This window comes from Hippichthys cyanospilos, chromosome 4, assembly GCF_059441005.1.
Source record: "Hippichthys cyanospilos isolate Australia breed blue-spotted pipefish chromosome 4, RoL_Hcya_1.0, whole genome shotgun sequence".
In the NCBI taxonomy this organism is placed as follows: domain Eukaryota; kingdom Metazoa; phylum Chordata; class Actinopteri; order Syngnathiformes; family Syngnathidae; genus Hippichthys; species Hippichthys cyanospilos.
In genome coordinates this window covers 6,038,907-6,059,264 of record NC_142372.1, presented here as the reverse complement: position 1 = coordinate 6,059,264, position 20,358 = coordinate 6,038,907, and the positions used below count along the sequence as shown (strand labels likewise).

At 40.8% G+C, this 20,358-nt stretch overlaps 1 protein-coding gene across 1 annotated transcript in view; it reads right to left on the bottom strand.

Moving 5' to 3' along the window:
* The window catches only part of cskl (c-src tyrosine kinase-like), a 27,609-nt gene extending 7,251 nt beyond the window's left edge, over nt 1–20,358 (bottom strand). The window contains exons 1-5 of the mRNA XM_088413339.1: nt 20,104–20,358; nt 3,912–3,995; nt 3,655–3,768; nt 3,463–3,575; nt 526–745 (exon numbers count right to left, since the gene is read on the bottom strand). Of these exons, the coding sequence (XP_088269465.1) occupies nt 526–745; nt 3,463–3,575; nt 3,655–3,768; nt 3,912–3,926 (462 nt within the window). The 5' untranslated portion in view covers nt 3,927–3,995; nt 20,104–20,358. The remainder of the gene's footprint in view (nt 1–525; nt 746–3,462; nt 3,576–3,654; nt 3,769–3,911; nt 3,996–20,103) is intronic.

Here is a 20,358-nt window from a genome sequence, read left to right as displayed (position 1 = left end):
TAATTTTACTTGGTAAATTGCCTGTTGGCTTTTATGAGGGCAACAATTTAGACTCTACCTTGAAGGCAGTACTGTACATTCTCCATGCCAGCACAATTAAATGCACACACATTTGTGCTTCTTGTTATCAGGCAGGATGAAAGTCTATCCGCCTGCCAGCCTTGCAGATAACAAATCTGACAGGCTTTTTGAAGAAAGCGAGCTGTTTAGTCAAACCCTATTGGGAACACCCGGTGTGTGAGAGAGACTTTTTGTGTTGTGTGCACAAAGTTATGTAATGTTATTAACAAACTGAGGCACAATTGTAGTTTTACCTTTTCTAAATATTTGCTCAACTGGCATTACTTATTGTTCAAGTTGCTCATTTTACCATTAATACTTTAATAAAGGGAGGATCCTAACAGTTTTTTAAGCACATTTCAGTGTTCATTTTTTAAATGTTTTTTCTTCCATGTTGCTATTTCAACTTTACATGGCAGTCAAAACTAACTGTTTTTTGGGTTATGTATTCCATTCCCCGCTCACCTCCACCAGCTGCATGAGGTTGTCGAAATATTCCTCCTCGTCGATGGTGAGCTTGCCATTGTGGTAAATGATGCGGTAGTGCTCCACCTTGCCGTCGCAGCTGACGCACAGCGTGTAGTCGCCCGGGTAGTTGGTGCTCTCGCGCACTAGGAATAGGCCCGTCTCAGGAGGGTAGAGGAGTCGCTCGGCCTGCTCGCGGGTGATCTTTCCGTGGAACCAACTGAGAGGAGGCCAGAGGGGCGGTCACAACATTAGGTGCTGCATACATTCGTTTTTTTCCGCATTTTTGATTCAGTGGTACCCTCTACTTACGAAATTAATTTGTTATTTGTAAATTGTGTAAATTGCATAATTCGTTGCAAGACCACCCCACCATTAAAACAATGTAGACGATAATAGGAATGCATTTCATTAGTTTGCCTTGAGATGGCACTGATGTATTGGTGGTGCATGCAGAGAACTTTGTTTAGGTCATTTTAGTTGTACGTTTTTGTTTGACATTTCCAGTGATCTAGGCATCATTTAGTCCACGGGAGCAATAATATTTATTTTTGGTTTAATTGCAGGTCATACGAAGTACTTCCTGTACATTATGCTAATGTGCTAACGATGCTAACAGCACGCTAGTTAACTAGCGATTCAAGAGGAAGTATTCAGCGGTTTGTGTACAAGAACCCAAAGTGGAATTTATGTGTTATGTACAATGTTAGCAATTTTAATGATGCTAATTGATTTAGCCACTTTAATGTAGCCGCTCACTTCCATGACTCCTTGTCATTGGCCAGCGCCTGCAGACGGCGGAAGGCTTTGTGGCAAAGCAGCTTAATGTGTTTCAATTTGATGAGATCAGTGCAGGCTGCCTCTCTGGTCAACGGCAGATCCTTAACCAGCAATAATCCTCGAGCGAGGGGTCTATAGTCCACAGAAATATGGATATGGGCTATTTTGTGTGGCTTTTTTTTCCACCAACATGCAGTAAATATAAAATATCAAACTCATCGACCTAATTAAAAAAATCTCTTTCGTAAGATGAGGGGTAAGCATGTAGGGTCCAAAAGGGCATTTGATGCAACTCTAAAATCTACCAAAACATCGATAGAACTGTTATTAAACTGCCATTAAACATTTGACCACACTATGAGCGATTGCTAATAATGTTCATCAGACCTAATTTCAGGGTTTGATGTCAATGTCGGTTTTAGAATAATCACAAATATGGATTAAATATTACTCATGCCAAAACCGAAATTTCTGCTTCTCACAATTCTAATGGGTAATATTTGACTGATATCAGGTTTAAAAAATTAAATAAGATTTGACTTAAAAGGCTAGACAAGGTTGAAAAAAATTAGAGGTGGGCGAAAAGTTTACCACAGGTTTAAATTCCCCATTTTATTACTTTTTCCTGCATACTATATTTTTCCTACCTGAGCTTTTCGTCATTCATTTACGTTGCATCTTTACTTTGATACTTGCATACCCTTCACTAATGCATACTTTTCTTTCTTTCCTATACGCCTACCTTCGCTTCTTCTTCTCCTGACCTCCTTTGTCATCCTGGCCCTCAGACTTTTTTTTCAGGCACCTTTTACTCCCTGACCTGACTTCTTTCTATCCTGCCTTCCTTCCTGCTTTTTCTTATTTCATTCTTTCTTCCCCTACTTTTTGCAAACCCTTTTCTAATTCTCCCTATGACACACTTTTCATTTTGCATTCTCTTGCTTTCCAATATGGCTTTTGAATCCATAATCCATATTCTATAATCTTATATATAATTCCATATTATAGTTAAGATTGCAGGTGTGTGTGTGTGTGTGTGGGGGGGGGGGGGGGGGGGGGGGGGCAGCTCTCCTTGGTTCTGACTGGGTCAGAGTAGGGACAGGAACACAGCTGTAAATATTGTGAAACCCGGATGAAAAGTGAGAGAGTGATATTCCAAAATATCTGGCAGCATATTATAAGCAAATAAGTTGACAAGATGAAACAGTGCTAAAATATTTCCCTAATAGACGGATGAATTCACTTCATATTATTTCCTAATCATAAATAGAATTGTCCCAAAGCATGCACACGATGTTTGACTTTTTAAGCAAAGAACAACAGGAGGTTTGTTGCATGTGCTGTCAATCCATAACGTTCATTATGTAACAAAGCATTGGCGAGATGGATGACCCAATGACCCAAAAGTTGAATGCCGCCGTCTGTGATGCTCATGATGGGTGCAAAGGGGGTCACAGAAGTGGCGGTCTGGTTGGAGCGGGAGGGGTTGTTTTATGGATCGGCAAAATGAGACATGGTGTCTGGCGTGCAGTCAAAATATTGTTAGTGGGCTCCTTTCTGCATCAGCTCTCATTTGCATACTTCACTTGTCTCATTTTCTCTTTTTTAGAAATGCTTTTCTCTGTTCCTGTCTCACTCCACACCCGGGTGTTACAATTAGTCGCCTTGAGAGCGGTTTATTTTTCCTCTAACAAGCGAGAGTCTGGAGAAAACTGAGCGGAACGCTAAGAATGCTAGCCGTTAGCTGACAATAATCAATATAATAAACCCTTAGCTCGGCCTAGCCTAACAAGCTTCCATGAAGTCGCTTGTGAGTGGAGGATCTTTGTCCAAGCACGAATGCCAAAAAATATGAAAAACTATGTGGCTGCGGTAATACAAAGATAATTGATAAATAAATTAGTCCCACTGTGATGTAGCAATCTGGCACAACTCATAATGGCTTGCTTTTAGATGGTCGCTTACAAAAGGTTTTCTTGGCTGTGTGATTTTACACTTGATGGGTGGAAAAGCACTATGGTGAATCAACTCTGTATACAAGTTAGTTAAAAAAAAAAAAAAAAAATCAACTTCACATAATATGGCGGCATTGCTGTTTTCTTTGCTTCATCGTAAGGTGCTTGTTGCACTACCTAACATTGTTTCCTGGGCACTTACGGCATGAGACTGAGTTTCCCTCCTGATTTGACTCCTTCCCGCTTCTGGACATAGTTAGCCGGAATAGTTCCTTCTCTGCCAACGATGTTCTTCGCTTTGTACCAGTTAGGATCCTGAATAAATATAAAAAAAAAAATGTCTTCAGCCGAGTGTAACAAGCAGTGTCATCCGAGATAGCGGGCGCCTGGTTACCCTGGTGACTCCAATGATGGTCAGCACATCTCCTTTGCAGAAGGGCAGGTCCTGTTCGTTGGCCGTCTGGAAGTTGTACTTGGCAACGCACTCGGTGCCTGTCGACCATGGCGCCTGGAACGCGAGACAAGAGAAACCATTAGTACCAAGATGCAAATGTGGAAAAAAAAAAAAGAAAGACAAAGATGAAGATGAAAAATGAATGTCCTTTCCCACGTGATAATGACACAAAACTTTATGACATGATAATGACTTACATGAATCCCAGACATGATGAGAGGAAGTGGGCAGCAGGTGTCCTCAGGCAGGTAGCGCTCACTGTTCAGCTGGTACCATCAGAGCTGCCATATGAACAAAGCCAAGCGTTAGAAGTGCGGTCAAAAATCGTGCAATCATTTGGAGAACTCATATTTATGATTATTAAATTACAAGCAAACTTTCCTGGTATACTCCGGACATATATGATAAAATACCTGTAGGGTCAAAAACAAATAACGACAGACACACACAGACAGACAGCTAGCCAGCTACACAGTGATAGCTTTAGAGCTAGCTTGCTAGCTAAACTGACAAGAGCTAGCTTACTAGCTAGCTAGTGCATGCTGTGTCCAAACTGTGACCCCAGGGGCCATTTGCAGCCCCCCAATTATTTTTGAGAGGCCTGCAGCGTTAACTAAAATCTTGGGGAAAAAAACAAACAAAAAAAAACTATGTAAATTAAGAACTAAATTAGAAAAAAAATATATACAGTGTGGAGCTTTTTTAAAAGATTATTCTAATTTGTACAACTATTTAGGAATAAAATAACAATTTCTCTATGAAACACTTGTGAATGAAAATCATTCAACCGTAGAAGCCAAAACCGTTACTATTTAACCGAATATCACATTATTGATCCTCGAAGTAATTTTAAAACGGTTATCTGACTCCACGTTGCTCGTTTTGGGTCTGAATATTGCTTGACTGCTTTTAGTGTATTTAATATATGAAATGCATGAGAATTTTAAAACAGCCATTGCATCCTTCCATTTTCTATATGTGGCTCTCAAACAAAAAAGTATGAATATCGCTGAGATAGAGCTAGCTAGGTAAATAGATATTACTAAGTTTCTTGCTTTGGTTGGTTACTGGTCATACCAGTGGCAAATCAATAAAACGATCAGTGTTAGTTATCAATAATAAAATATCTGAATGGAATTTTATGAAATTGGTTATTTAAGAAGTGTATATTATGCTACAGTAGTCTTTCATATTAATCAGTACTGGAAAATTAGTGTTTAACCTCAAAATTTGGATGACTGCTGCTCGAAAGCATCTTGCTTACGACCAGTCGGGCGAACAGGAAGTTGAGTGAAACAAGGAGGAAGTCATAGACTCATATTTTCCATTGCTCGTCATAAAACGGAAGAGAGCGCCTGTACCCCACAAAGTCAAGTGAGTCCTTTTCAAAAGAGTAGTTTGTAAGGCTAGGTTAGCATTCCCTGAAGAGAAGGTCGACAACGGCCCTCTCGCCACCACATCCTGTGTTGACACAGGAACTAGCCTGCTTGCAGTCAATTGCAGATAACAGCTGCATATTAGCCGAGGCCAACCCCTCTCTAGTCACCCACTCACGGCCGCATTGTAAGGCCAGCGAGCGCTATTCTTAACTGTCTCCGCTCTGAGGAATGCCTTAAGAGCCATTCAAGCAACACGCTACTCCAGCATCACGCCCAACTTAAGCCAAGACCTATTCAGTAAACGCCATTTTCACTTGGTGAAATTGACCTCACATGCGTATGAAAATCATATTCATGACCGCATGGGTTTCTGTATTAGCTCAATAATAGATTTCAGTATCGTGTCATTGACCAACACAAGTATATTCTAATACAAAACCAGTATTTACAGTAAGTGCACAAAATTGGTATTTTGTGAAAACATTGAGCCGACAAATACAACTGTAAGTGTACACATACAAATTACAGTCTAAGGGGCAAAGGTGTCTTAAAAAAAAAAAAAACTGTGACAAGAGCGTAAAGCAAATGTGTTTCAGTAAAAAGTGTTCATTCATGGAATAATTATGAGACTTGAGAAGGTGGGAACCTCTAGCTATGTTCACCCCTTTTGCAGCACTTTGCCCAATCATTTGATCTTTACATTAAAGGCCTTTCACATAAAAGGGAAAGCATTGAAAGAAGGCTAGAGGGAGCTGAAATTTCACCAAGTTCAACATGACATAACCTTTGATTTATCACACTACCAGAAATGTGTCATCCCTTGGCTTAAGTCAGGGGTGTCCAAAGTCAGCCCTCATTGACCGGTATCCAGCATGTTTTCCAAGTTTCTTTCCCAGACGCGCCTAATTCAAATGATCAGCTCATCAGCTAGCTTGGCAGAAGCCAGATAGTGATCCCGATCATTTGAATCAGCTGTGGAGGGGGAAGAAACCTGGAAAATATGCAGAAAAGCAGCCCTCGAGGACCGGATTTGGACATCCCACACTTAAGTACTACAAGAATGATGTGGAAGAAAACGATCCAAAAAATGGTCAAAATACTGCACAAGGCACAAAGTTAATCAGGGCATAAAAAAATCCACATCATAAAGCTGACTGAGAAACTAGCGCTGAAGATGTGTTATATAAAGCTGAAATAATTATTTGTTCAAATGAAAGTAAGGTTGAGTGGGCTGACTAATGTCAATAAATGTATTTTTGACAGTCAAAAACTGACTAGCGGCACTTTAATATTTGAGTGCCACTTCAGTAGTCCAATAGTGTGGCACAAGCACAGCAAGAAGATGAATGAACATTTGTGTGTATTAATTGCAAGATGATTGCTAAACACAAGGAGTCACACGCCTGATTATCTTCTAATTACATTCACAAATTTGCCAAAATCCTATCTCACAAGGATGCTCTGACTGCCAACACGGGGCCACGAGGAGTTCATGTGGAGAAATGCTCCACCACTAAGACGTTCTATCATTACGAAAGAGTAAGTCATCTCGGGTCCCATCTCAAAACGCTGTCTGACACACCAATGTGGGAGTTATGCAACTATATTGCAGTCCCTGTATAAATGTGGTTTAAAAGGGGGGGAAAATGCCCATGCTACCAGAATGCAACGGTTCTCTGTTAGAGGGGTCATGTGGAACTTTTTAAGTACAACGTTTTTGGTGTTGGAAAAAACGTTTAAAAATACGCCTCTACATTGAAGCAAATCTTTGTCAAACTACCTTAAGAAACAATAGATTATCTCACGAAAGCCTTACAAGAAGTTAGTTACCATATCACGGTGATAAATTAATCCTTAATCGTAACAGGTACACTTTAAAATTGATATTATTGATTTTCACATTGAATAATCAAGTAATTGCTCTGCCAATTTTTTTAAATAATCTACTCAGGTTGAACACACAAACACAAATTGTGAAACACGCGTACGTATTTTTGACAGCGACGGATACGAATGGCGAAGCACGCTTGTCTTTTTGACAGCGATCTTACTCCATACATTAGCAGTTCGGCCACTAGGTGGTGTGCCAAAACAAGCCATGGAGCCATATGTCAAGACGGTCTTTGCAAATGTGTGCAACAGGCCCAAAAACTAAATAATGAAAAAAATATAAAAATATTAACTAAATAATACATTTTACATATAAAATAATGGGATACTGAGACAGAGTAAGATGCAGTACATGCAGGCGTTTCTATACTTCTATCAGGCTTTACATGAATGACAATCACTTCCTCCTTTGCCGCTAAATTTGTCTTTGCTCACTGTGACGTTGTCATGGCAATGAGTGATGCAACAGCCCTCTTTATTGAAGGAGCACTTCCCGAAGCAAGGCACCGCGTTGTCTGAGGCGGTGTCATAAGCCTGAATGAGACATAGTGTGCACTAAATCATGCTCTTGTGCTCAAACTAACAACACAACAGCAAGCCTGTGGATTGATGTGATCGTGTTCCTTCCTATATGACTGCTTTGCCAGTTATACTGCAAGTCTGACATTGATATACTGTATATCAGCACTACACCGACTTAGTCAAGGATGAACATGAGGCTTTATATATATATATATATATATATATATATATATATATATATATATATATATATATATATATATATATATATATTAAAAAAAGGTCAAGACCTTATAACAAATCTTATCAGACTCAACGTAATACGTATATTTCCCCTCCAACAAATATACAACAGTGGATTTTTATCCTTTTGGAAAGTAAAGAACTTAGATCAAAGGTTAAGCCGAATAAGATACTGTAAATGGGCCATGTCTTTATTGACTGGAATTGTTTTCCGTCAAGCTCCTTTCTTATCCTAAGGCAAACAATGTGAAAATGAACTATGGAACTCAGAAGGCTACATAAAACTACTGTATATAAACACACATACAGACACACGTTAAACACACTTATCAATACACATTTATGCAATTTATACATCTAGTACATATAAAAGCATAGATGTACTGTATTAACACACTAACACACACACATATAGATATAAATACTGTATACGCCCTCACACATATATCTACATATATGTAGTACACAATAATATCTATATATAGTACACATATACATATACACCAATTTATATACTGCAGTACATACAGTATAAACACACACACACGCACACATGTTAAATAAATGTGTAAATCCAGCCTAAAAAACAATGGCATATTTATACTTCACATCATTTAATGTCACATTATCAAAAGAATTACAGGTCCCTTTTTTTTTTTTTTTTTTTAAACAGATCGCTGCTCCGTCAGCCTTTTAACATTGGTGTAAATAAAAATAAGCAATCACAAGAGAGGGCTCAAGCCTTGCCGAGAACGTTATTGTCAGCCTTTAAAACCAGAACGACAAAACCTCAAGCATCTGGGGCGATGCAAAGCACACTTTATTTATACTGCGCCTCTTCCACCACGAAGAGTTTCGGCCAGCACGCAGTCGACGACGCACAGGAAACACAGGAATAACCACGTCTGACGGGTAAACAGATTTCAGACAGGCATCCTATTTATTTGCTGTGTGGCCCACATACTTATGAAAAAGTCACACATTGTCCTGAGGGAAATCTAATTTATTAGGACTTAATCAAACAAGGGCAAAAGGCCACTATTATCTATATCAGCAGTCAACAACATTCCTCACAAAATCCCGTGTTGGGACAGCGAAATGTCATACAAGCCCTCTGGATGCTGCATCAACATCTTATTTCGTAGACCTTGATTTTTAGCCACCGCATTCGAGTGAGCTCTTTTTCCCAATGCAAATGGATAAAAAGGCCTCCCGGGCTTCTTTAGACTCTTGTACTGTATAGATTACAACACATAGCGACTACCAGAAGAGGAATATGGAAATGTGACCTGGTAAGCATGCAAATGTATAGTTTCTATGCCTTCATTGCAAGTGAAGTGTCCCTTGAATGCATCTCATGCAACTGTGTGCGTGTCAAACTCAAATCCTTTTTGGTGCATTTAATCCCTGAACACTTTCCTCCTATCATCATCAAAGGGGAAAAAAAAAATGAGCGTGACAAAGAAGTGGTCAAGCAGACAGGTGGGCTGACAGACAGACAGATAGACAGACGGCGTGACATCACGGAGCAGCGGGCTGCTCAGACTTGCCGTTCGTCGGACAACAAAAGCAGGCAGGCAGGAAGTGGATGAAAGAAAGGAAGAGGGGGCGCGGGGAGGTGAAAGGGCCTGCGACGGCTGCGCCGCAGAGGGGGAGGAAGGGTGATGCTGGGCAATGGCGACTGCTTATTGTTTGAGTTTGAGCGCTGCGTTTCTGAGTCTCGGTGTGGACAGAACCACACAGACACACACGCTCTATTTATATCCTCTCAATCCACGTAGGCGGAGGCAGCCTGCACTCACTTTTATCAACACATACATTATGGAGATGGTGAATCAAACTAAAGAGTCTGTCTGCTCCGATTACCTGCCTTCGTATGATTTCCTTCCAAGAGGACGCTTAAATTCCTGATGAGCGTTGTTACTTCAAAGACTGTACTGCTCGTGGGTACATTTGAAGATGGTGAAAAGGCCTTTTCACACAGCACTTAGCAGGGCACAGCACGTCAATGACAAACTCAATGTGCTGGCAGGGTGTGGAGATACTAGCTTGGCAAAATTGTTTCAGAGTTTTAGCAGGATTAAACCATTTTGCTGAAAAAACACCATGAGCTAACGGTTCATACTTGTGCTCTGCTACTTATGCGTTATATGTATTGTTTATACCTTGTTTATGACTTAATTTGATACTTGTTCTACTGCCAGACGACTGTTGAGATAGGCAACAGCAAGCCAGTGACACTAGTAAGGATGGATGGATTTTTCTTAATCCACAAAACAATCAATGCGGACCTAGTCGAGTCCGAGAGACAAAGTGCTGTCAATTGCTGGTCAAAAAACTGCATCTCATGGCATCACTGCACAAAAGGAATGGATGGATGGATGGCAATTAACAAGAAATTAATCGAGTGCATCTGCCACCTGTGGCGAGTCACGCTGGGATGCCATGTCCGTTGTCAGCCATTAAAACTCATCTCAGATATTTTTCTCTGGGGTGACATGCAAAAATGGATGCGGTCTATCAAAAGGACATTGGGTAATATCTTGGAGGTGAAAGGGAATGGCGTATGCGAGGGAGGGTTGGACTTGGCTGCTCCTTGCAGCTGCCTCAATCCCTTTGCTAGCGACACAAGACAAATCTTCCATTGAGGCCGTGAAGATGAGAAGGAAGGCAAAGCGCATGCACACAGAGACACAAAGAATGTCATTAGCAGCAGACGCAGCGGGATGCGGGCACAATATGTCAGCCCCAAATCTCTTTTAATAAAGAGATGCATTCAGTACCAATGACACCATGGAGAAACACCCACGTTGTGACGAGGAGGAGGGGAGGCACACTGGTAAAAATGGGAAACGAGAATAAGGAGATGGTTCATCTGTCAAGGAGTGAGGAATCATATTTGGCCCAGAAGACACATTCCGCTGATTATATATGGCTGCTCTTGAAAGACACTAAGTCAGACTTCCAAGGATCGCAGACAATCTCAATTAATATGCACTTGTATTATTGAAGCAAGATGTTCAACATGCACTTCAACGAGAAATCGTCACTTTCTGAATTATTCACAGAAACTCTGGAATTTAGCTCTTTTTGTTACCTCTAACTATAGGGGCAGATGTCTTGTTTTAGAGTTTTACAAGACAAAAGATTCAGAACAACAGGAATATCAATTCTATAATCACATTTCCATTTAAAGCGAATAGGTTACACAAGAGACAAGATTAAAATGTTAAAAGTCAAAGTGTGGTTGTAAAAGCCACTTCAACCTGAGTGCAACAAAGAAGGAATCTTGGAAATCGGATGAAGTTTTTAGGAGTAAATGAGCCTTTTATGTGTACTAAAAAAAAGCCTTTTTGAAGAATGTTCTTTTGCTTGTTGAAAATCTGGTCCAAAAATGCCCATCAAGTTAAAACAGCATTGTGTCATTATTTCTCAATGTCTTCAATTCTTTAATTTTGTCTTCTACTCAAATTCCACGTTTCCAATCGGTTGACAAACTTCCATTAAAAATCTATCAAAGGTGCCCCCGGGGCGTTTATTTATTTTTTTAAATTATATTTACCATTCATTGGATCGCTATCGCATGCTCATTCATTTTTACGTCTTCCTTTGCTCCTGAACTTGGCCTTCTGCCCACAACGAGGGCCTATAAAGTAATGCCAAACACAACGACTGCCGATCAGTGACCACTTCAGGGTCTGATGGATCTTTGTTTTCCAACAACTCAAGAACTATCATCATAGAGAAAACATACAATTAGAGTTTAAAAAGAAGATTTATGAGATAAAAAGAAAAACACTTGAACTACAAATGTAAATAATTGAACTCAATGTTATTTTGAGTCCCCCAATCTTAACAATGGCTACGCTGGTCAAAAACAAAACAAAAAAAACTCGGAGGTTGGATTTTAAGGCTGGCATTATGGCATCTACCGACCGTGCATATGATCGGCAGTCATGCGTTGGATTCGATGCCAGCCATGAATAATGGAACTTGCGTCGCGCTATGCCAGGCCTCTAAATTATTCATCTTGTGTGCAGGCAAGCATCATCGCTCAGTGAGGGGCACTCGCTTCTCCGAGGTCCGCACAACGCAAACTTGCTCACGCACACTTATACTTAGAAAACAGGAAGTGAAATACTGTGTGAGCACATTCTCTTGCATCCAGGAAGTGAATCTACTCCACCATTGGACATGTCAAGCAGAGGACTTGGTTCTTTATTGCTTGTGGTTGACTAATTATTACTGCTAACAAACAAAAACTGCTTCAGAGGACCTTGACATATAAAAATAGATGTTTGGCTCCTAAAATGTGCAATAGATGAAAGAGAAAAAGTTCTATAATAGTGAAAACCCCCCTGAGATCCAGCTAATGAGGCCAATAGTTTCTTTTCACAGGCTACGTTTAGAAAATGTAACCTAATTATCTCGGAGAGGCCTGCCTAAAAAAAATCCACTGCTTTATATTAGCTTCTATGGACTAAGGATTAAAAACCAAAAGATGATTTTATCACGGTACCCAGACGGTATGCACTTTTCTTGACAACCAGGAGTACACAGCCATGTAAACATGACCATGGTACACCATATTTGCCATTGCTGCGTTGTTGTGGATTGCCTTCTGATCCGGGTCTAAAAGAGATGGCATTTGTCCCAAAGAGGGCAAAAATCAGAGGGCAAATAGCTGGGCCGCGATGTTGCGAAGTGATCCAAATACACATGTCAGGATTATAGTACTGGCATGATGTCATGACAGTGGATGATAGGTCTCATTCTGCCAAGCCTTGTACACTCACAGAACATACAGAAATTGAACCTAAAATTCATACACATTTGCAGACAAATTAAAGGATTGTGCTGGCATGCGGAAAATAATGGGCATCAAATCATGGGTTCCAATTTGGATCTGGGAGTAAGACTTATAGTGGATATAAAAAGTCTACAGGTCTGTAGAACATATGCACATGAATAATGGATCAATTATAAATCATCTTTGAGCGCCCAGAAAAGTGCTATATAAAGTGATGCATTATTATTAACAGAACCACTGGCCACCAGATTAACAATATCCCTGAACATGATCGTTTGTTTTAAATGAATGATTTTTGCTTGTTGAAATGTATACGGTATGCTGGATTCTGAAAAACGGAACTGGTACTACTAAAAAAATGGTATTGATTACCAACTTAACCGGTTCAAATGAGAAAGGGATTTATACGTGTCGCTTGACTGTTGCGAGCAATTCAAAGGTTGTTAAAGCTTGTTGTTGTCAGAATTAAGCTTCATGTCAAGGCTGACATGCACACTGATACTTTGGCAGACCTAACCCTGGTCAGTGTTGAGGGGCCACACTTGATTGATCCTTTATGATGCTAGGCAGGATGCAAAGCTTTGGTTTTCCCGGAAAAAGAGGCTTAAGAGGTGCTGGACTCAATAATCTGCGAATTAAGACATTGTGGCTGATCACAAACATCGACATAAATCCTGATCGGTAGAAGGCGTACTCGTTAGCATGGCTGCACATAAATGAGGAAGCGCTTGAAGGCTTCGTGAAAAAAAATACATAAATAAAACGTTCCTTCTCTTTATTGGCAGCAATCAAACTCAAACGAACTTTAATTTGGGCGAGATTCCTTGCTGCTGAAATGAACCTTGTGCTGACACATGCTGGGCAAAGCTGTGTGTAGGACTGATTGTGCAGGTTTTACAACGTTAGCGCCTACGGGGAAATTAACAGGTGATTTCTCAAAATACCCCACTCATTGAACCGTGCAGAGCTTTCCAAAATAACAACAAGGAAAAAAAAAAAAAAAACAGGAAACAACAACTGATGCAAATTGGATGGTTCACTTCCCTACCTGGTTTTGTAAAAACAAAACAAAACATGCAAAATAGCATGTGAGTGACAGGACTGACCAAACGCTGGCACAGATGGAAAGAGGCCTAGGCGAGTTCGCGCCCATGATGGTTACCACAATGCCACCATTCTTCTGCACTATGAGTGTCTTGAGTAGGAGGTCTGGCGCTGCATCTCATTGGCTGAGGGCGCGACATTGTGACACTGAAGTGTCGAAAAGCACTTCTAAATGACAACAGTCTTGTCTACAGACTCTAAATATGCCAAATTGTAAACCATCAAAAATACAACTAAGATGCTTAACAAAGGATACGTTTTCAGGATAATTCAATATGCATTCCAACAAATTCCAATTTAAACTGCAAGAAGGTATGGACAAGCCGTGGCACGCACGCCCAGTTTCGTGATGACCCGTCGAAATGATCTCAAACTTTGACATCATACTCTGCTCTCATTAGAAGGCGTAGGCGAAAAAGTTTTACATGATATTGTTGCCAATCTGTTGTCATGGTTTGTTGGGTTGTGGGTTTATTTTGAGGGGTTCTGTTTCTGTTTACGTTTATAGTTCCGGTTTCTGCCCCTGTCGCGTCTGCCTGCGTTAGTTTTGATTTAGTCCACCTGTCTGTTACCTGCGCCTCGTGTCCTCCAATCTGCTCCCTTTGCCTGTTGTCCCTGCCCAGCTGCCATGTGTTAGTTTGATTAGTTTGTGAATGTATTTAAGCCTCGTGTCTGTTACAGCCCGTGTCGGATCATTGTCTCTGTCGTGTCAGGTCATTGTCGTCTTGTAGTCCCGTCTCGTCTCGCCCATCAGTTTCGTGTATTCCTGCCAGCCTGCCCGTAGTGTTTGTTTTCCGTTTTTCCAGCTTGCCTGCGCCCTTAGTTTTTGCCGTCCTGTTTTTCCCGCTTTTTGTTCCCGTTCGTTGTATTAATAAACATGGATTTCATCAACCCCCTGTCCCGACGCTCCCCTGCTTTTGGGTCCTCCGCAACCACGCCGGCGTTCACACCCGCCGTGCACCCCCGTGACATCTGTAAAATAAACCTGCTTCCAGTTGGTGTTCATTTCCTTCATTCAAAACTGGTGCCTTCATAGGTATGGGTCCTTGATACTTTTCTGTTCTTTTCATGCTAGCTTGGTAACTTTATATAGGTAGCACAACAGGGAGAATTTTAAAATATCATTTTCAGTTTCAGGCATAGTCTACACATAGCCAAGGTTCTTGTAAACGGGCGGTAAATGACTGGTTTTTCCTATCTACTGTTTGTACGTGTGTTTTTATTTATTTATTTTTTTTTCATTAAATCCGAAGGTCTCAAAAACTCAGACCAAAGTGGAGATTTGCCAAATTCTCCAAATACGAATTTGAGTGTAGCAATCATGAACTGGAGATTTAGATCATCCCTCCAACTCTAATTCCCACTAATTATGCAGACGCCGGTGTCGGTCATTTAGGGAAGTTCTTTCTGTTTGGACAGAATTTGGTGAAACTTCTGCCACCTAGCGGCTTGGCACTTGTGAAAAAAATAAAACTGCTCCATGCAAATTCGTATAATGGCATTTCTTTTAATAAACAGAGCTATATGGCCATTTTTTATTTTATTTTTTACACAGGAAAAAGAGAAAATTAACCAGGTTTAAAATAGCCCTGGGTTCCGTGTAGACAAGGTCTCAGTGAGGATTTTATATGCATTCCTATTCTTTGTTTGTTGTCATTGTCAATGTCGCTCTATTCATACCACGCCCCGACTGATAACTGAAAGGGAGAGTCGTTTAATCAAATGACGTAAAAGTCTTCAGTTACATCGACTTTGCGCTTTGAACAGTCTCCCTGAAAGCCATGTGGAGCAGAGCCCAGCCCGGCTTAGGCACTCAGCAGGGGGGTAATGGATCCTCTGTGGGTGCGCTCAACGCCCATTTGATGCCCAGCCAAAGTCTGCTGACCTCAACACAAAGAACGCGTTCACTTCATTTTTTTTCTCCCCGTCCGCCTCTGGTCCGTTCTCTATGCTGTGTCTGCTGTGCTTTTAATCACTAACAGAGCAAGGACTTATCATTTGGTGCTGGTCTTAATGTTACAGCAGCGCTTAGGAGCAACAGGGTATATCAGATGGTGAAAAACGTACCCCGCACGGTGGGCCTTTGTGTTCTGCATGGCCAACTTTAATGTTTTATTTTATGAGCACCTCATGCGGAATAGTCGGAGCTGTAAACTCCAATTTCTACTAATTCGATCGGCCACATCAGATCGGACGGTATTTTCATTTTCATGTAAATCCAGATCTCGAAATTACAACATTACAGCCATAGTGCTTGTGGGCCTCCACATATTGATTTGGGCAATATCTTTCAATATGAAACCAATGTATTAAGTTTCTTTTCCTGCACAGAGATTGTGTCACACTGATACTCTATGTGTGTGTCTGCAAATCAATACAACTGCTGCCCAGAAATATAGCCTTTTTATCAGCGCTGATACGTATTATTTACGATCTCTCTCACTGTGTGACTGCCGCGCCCCTCTCATGACGTAGCTCAAAAGCCATCCGACCATGGAAAATCCAGTGATCATCTTGACTGCTTAACCTCAAAAGGGGTGCGGGACCCTATCTCAGCGGGGTGAATGAAGGCGCCAAAACCAGATGTTTTACTGACATCAAAATGAACTGGAGAGCCAACAAAGCAAAATACGTGTCAAGAGATCAGACATGGTAACACTTATTCCTCCTATCAATTCTGTTTCCTTGAGAAACCACTACTCATAACAAAAGTTCTTCCCACGGGTAAATACAAAGGTTGATTGTCTGGCTGCGTGATCAAAACACACATTTTCGCCAATCAACAATGTAACATGATTAAAGGCTCCAAATAGTAGACGTTCCATGGAATGGACCCTTTAAAGGGACAGTGTGTAAGATTTAGACTGTTTTTCATTAAGAAGGAATAAATTAAATGATTGTAAATTGTAAGATACTTGCAAATGAATGTATTCTTAATTACCAACAGTATGTTTTAAATATAATCATAGGTCTATCATTGTTATATTACATGGGGGTGGCACTTCTCTGTAGGGAGCCATATTTTTTTACTGCTACAGACAATGATAAATGCAGCACCTGCAGCACCTCCTGCAGTCCGTAATGAAAAACAGTCTAAATCTTGTACACTATTCCTTTAAGCACAAATTTAGAGAAAAACTTTCCAGATTTGCATGTTGATTTTTGTAAAACTACAATATCTCAAAAAGTTTTGATTTCAAACGAAATGTCGCATGTTCCCTGGGGGAGCAGAATCTCTTAAATAAAGAGAACATTAAAATAAAAAAGCTCTCTATTATCAGTAAGTGCAGTGAGTACAGTGTCTCAAATAACAGACAGCACAAAATAAGTGAATAGGTAATTTCCAAAGGAAACAAAAATATTGGAAATGCTAATTTACTGACGTCAAACTCTGAATATGCAAACGTCCATTGTACAAGGTAAGAAAAACTTCCCATATTTCCCTTTTATAAATCCCTTTTTACACGCTTGTTGCCGTACTCCACGTTTCCAAGGCAACCAAGCAACGGGAGCGTGATGGACAGCGGGTGGATGCACCTTGTTTGCAAGAAGCCTCCACTTCGCATGCCAATGAGGTCGGGGCGGCGCAGCGGAGCGGGAAACAAAGCTCGAGTCCAAACTGCCAAACAAACATTAATAAAGATGACCTCGCAGCCGTGTACGTTTTCCCTCCAAATGTGTTGAGGCGAGGCCTTTTCAATGCCCTGTTCGCCGCATGTCAATCACGTGGGTAGCATAGCAAAGAATTCAAATGTAAGACAACAGATAGGGAGAAGAAAATGTTTAAACATGGTGCAAATGTCAAGGCCTGGCAAAAGTAAGTACAATGCGGGGTTATTGTATTTCTGAGCCAAAGAAAAGCGTACGTCCGCCTTCATGCAAAATGTAAATTCGAACATGAACCTGGTGTAGGTGTATCTCTGCATCTGCACAAGAACTTTCAACCTCTCGTCTTCCTCGTGCTCTTTTTCCCAGCAGCTCCATACTCATCACAGTTCTGCCAATAAGTTCGCTATCTCCTGTCAGGATGCGTCCATCAAAATTGTCTCCCTCTAAATTTCCCTCCCACAACAATGAAGCCTGGCTGTCCCTGTAATGAAATCATTTTTAATCATTTCCATTTTGGTGACCTCAACGTCTTAATTTCCGCCGCCTCTAACTCTGCTTCCTGTCATTTCTTCAAAGCCACTGTCACTAATTCCTACCTCATCCTCACCATGTGTCATAAACTTCCTCTTCGTTCTAGCAGAGACTCTTCAATTACATAATACCCACGACACTTTCCTCAACTTTTTCCAACTTGCGTGGATCCATTTCTTCACTTCCTTATCAACCTCAACGAAGCTGTGGTCTATTCAACAATTTTTTTCTTGATATTACACTATGGATAGCAAGTTCCTGAAATTACATTATAGATCATAGCGACGTCTATTTGTTCTTGTCTAGAAAAACTTTCAGCGGAGCAATTTTTAAAAATAATTGTCCGTAGCTATAACAGACATGGCAGCCTCCGGAGGAGTGCCACCCCCCATGTAATAAAATTTAAAGATAACCGGACTAAGGATAATACAGTATTTAAAACATACTTTTGGTCGTTAAGAACAGATTTATTTGCAAGTTTTTGAAATTTAAAAACCTTTAATTAATTCCCTCTTAATAAAAAGCACCACATGACAATTTCATCACTAATGAATGAATGTCTTTTAAAAGGTACATTTATGATTTGCCTGCATCATGCCAGAACCAATAAAATGTAATGAAAGCAATGCCCATCCTTACAAAATTGATTGTGAAATGTAAACCTAAACTTTGTTGGCCACAACACTGAGATAATATTCTCTCAATAGTTGATGTGAACAGAGAAAATTGTTCTTTGAGGGGCTCTCATTATCCCATACAGAGATCCTAGCAAAGACATGTACTGATAAGTGATTTTAGTAAAATTAAAAATAAATAAATATATACATAACAGTGAAAACAAAAAATGGCTACCCCGTGGCTTCAGCTATGAGGGGCCATCTATTGGTAGTCCATTCATGTAATGTTTCAGTAAGTAGTGTCGAGCTTGCCTCAACTTCTGACTTCTCGCAGGTAGGTGACGTAAATGCATTACGCCATGAACATCCAACCCAGCATAGCTTTTTAAGACTGCTGTCTCCGCAAAAGCGAAAAAAAAAACTGTGATTCTGGGTTTCGCTCTTCAAAGTGTCTTTATGAGGCATTAAGAGTGAATTTTATCTTGTAAACTGATAAGCCTTTCTGTATATGTGCAGGTGTTGTTCTTATTTCTTTGACAAGGACCACCAAATAAAGACATAGAAGGATTCATTAGCTGGAAAAAAAAATCGGGTCATAGTGCATGATATGTTTCACAGTACATCAGTGCTGGTTTCCTTCCACACTAGTATGAGTCAAGACTACAAAAATGAGTTGAGCTAGACACATGTGCCCCACCTCACTTGTGGTTGAAGCAAAGAAGACTGCTGAATCCCTTGGTGGTCGTGCCCCGGCTTGCAGAGGTATGTGCGTATCATGGCTTGAAAGCGCATGCAGGATGGGAAGAGACTGGCAAGCAAGGCCAAAAATGCTGCAGCCAGTCGAGTTCTTTAACCATTCAAAAGCGGTTGAATGTAATCATCTAAACGCAAGATGGCTGTGTTTTGGTATATTATTATAATTCAGATAATTTGTACATTTTTTTATATACAGCACGCAACTGTTTAGTGGACGGAATTTCAGCAATGAAACAAGGTGGATCAGTTATTGGACAGGACTCCACGCATCGTGCTTTCATGCCCCCTTGGTCCTTTGAATGCAAAACCACTAATCGGCTCTGGGTTTAAAAATAAAACAGCGACGGTATATACTAGTCAATTACTAGACAACCAAAGAAAAAGTGGTGCATCCGCCGGTTTCTACTTTTCTTTTTTTTTGTGCTAATTCGATACAAACGGAAGGCAAAAAAATATATATCCTGTCAACCGCACCAGAGGGGGTAAACCACATAAAGCCTTCCGCCAGCAATGCGTCCGATAATGGACTCATGGGCGCATCTCGGTGGGAGTCCTCTGCTCAAATCCAGTAGTGGGCGTTGTTGACAAACGCCGATGCAAAACACGCCTTGTTAATTTATTTTAAAGATAACAACAAGTAAAGAGAGCGACAAAGAACGTGTGTGACTGTCTCCACTAATGCAATTATGTGTTGGGCTAGCGGCTAACGGTAACGTGCTGGTTACGCGTTAGCAATATGCTGCTTTCAAAAAAAAAGAAAAAAAAAAACAATAAACCACAACACTAAGGCGTTTTACACAAATTAAACGGAAGCTAGCGGTTCAATGGTTGTTCCGTTAGCCGCCAATGTTACGATGAACGGAATCGAACACAAAGAGAGGAAAACAGTGACCCGCGGAGGCAGAAGGCTCAAAAGAGGCTAACTCACCCCGTGAAAAAGCGTCGACCATCGGGCTGCGACAGACTAGCGACGGTGGTCCATGGGGCTGTCTGCGGCGGGGAGCATCCAGGTTCGGCCGCTGCGGTGTGAATTGTCGACAATCCCCAAAACACTGCGTGGACTTGAGGCTAGTTTGCGCCCTGTCGATCATGTGTGTTTATTTGTGTATAAATGTGTGTGTATGTGTGGCAAGGCAACAAGCGAGAGGGGCCTTCTGCTTGCCGAGAGGAAATGGTCTCCGCG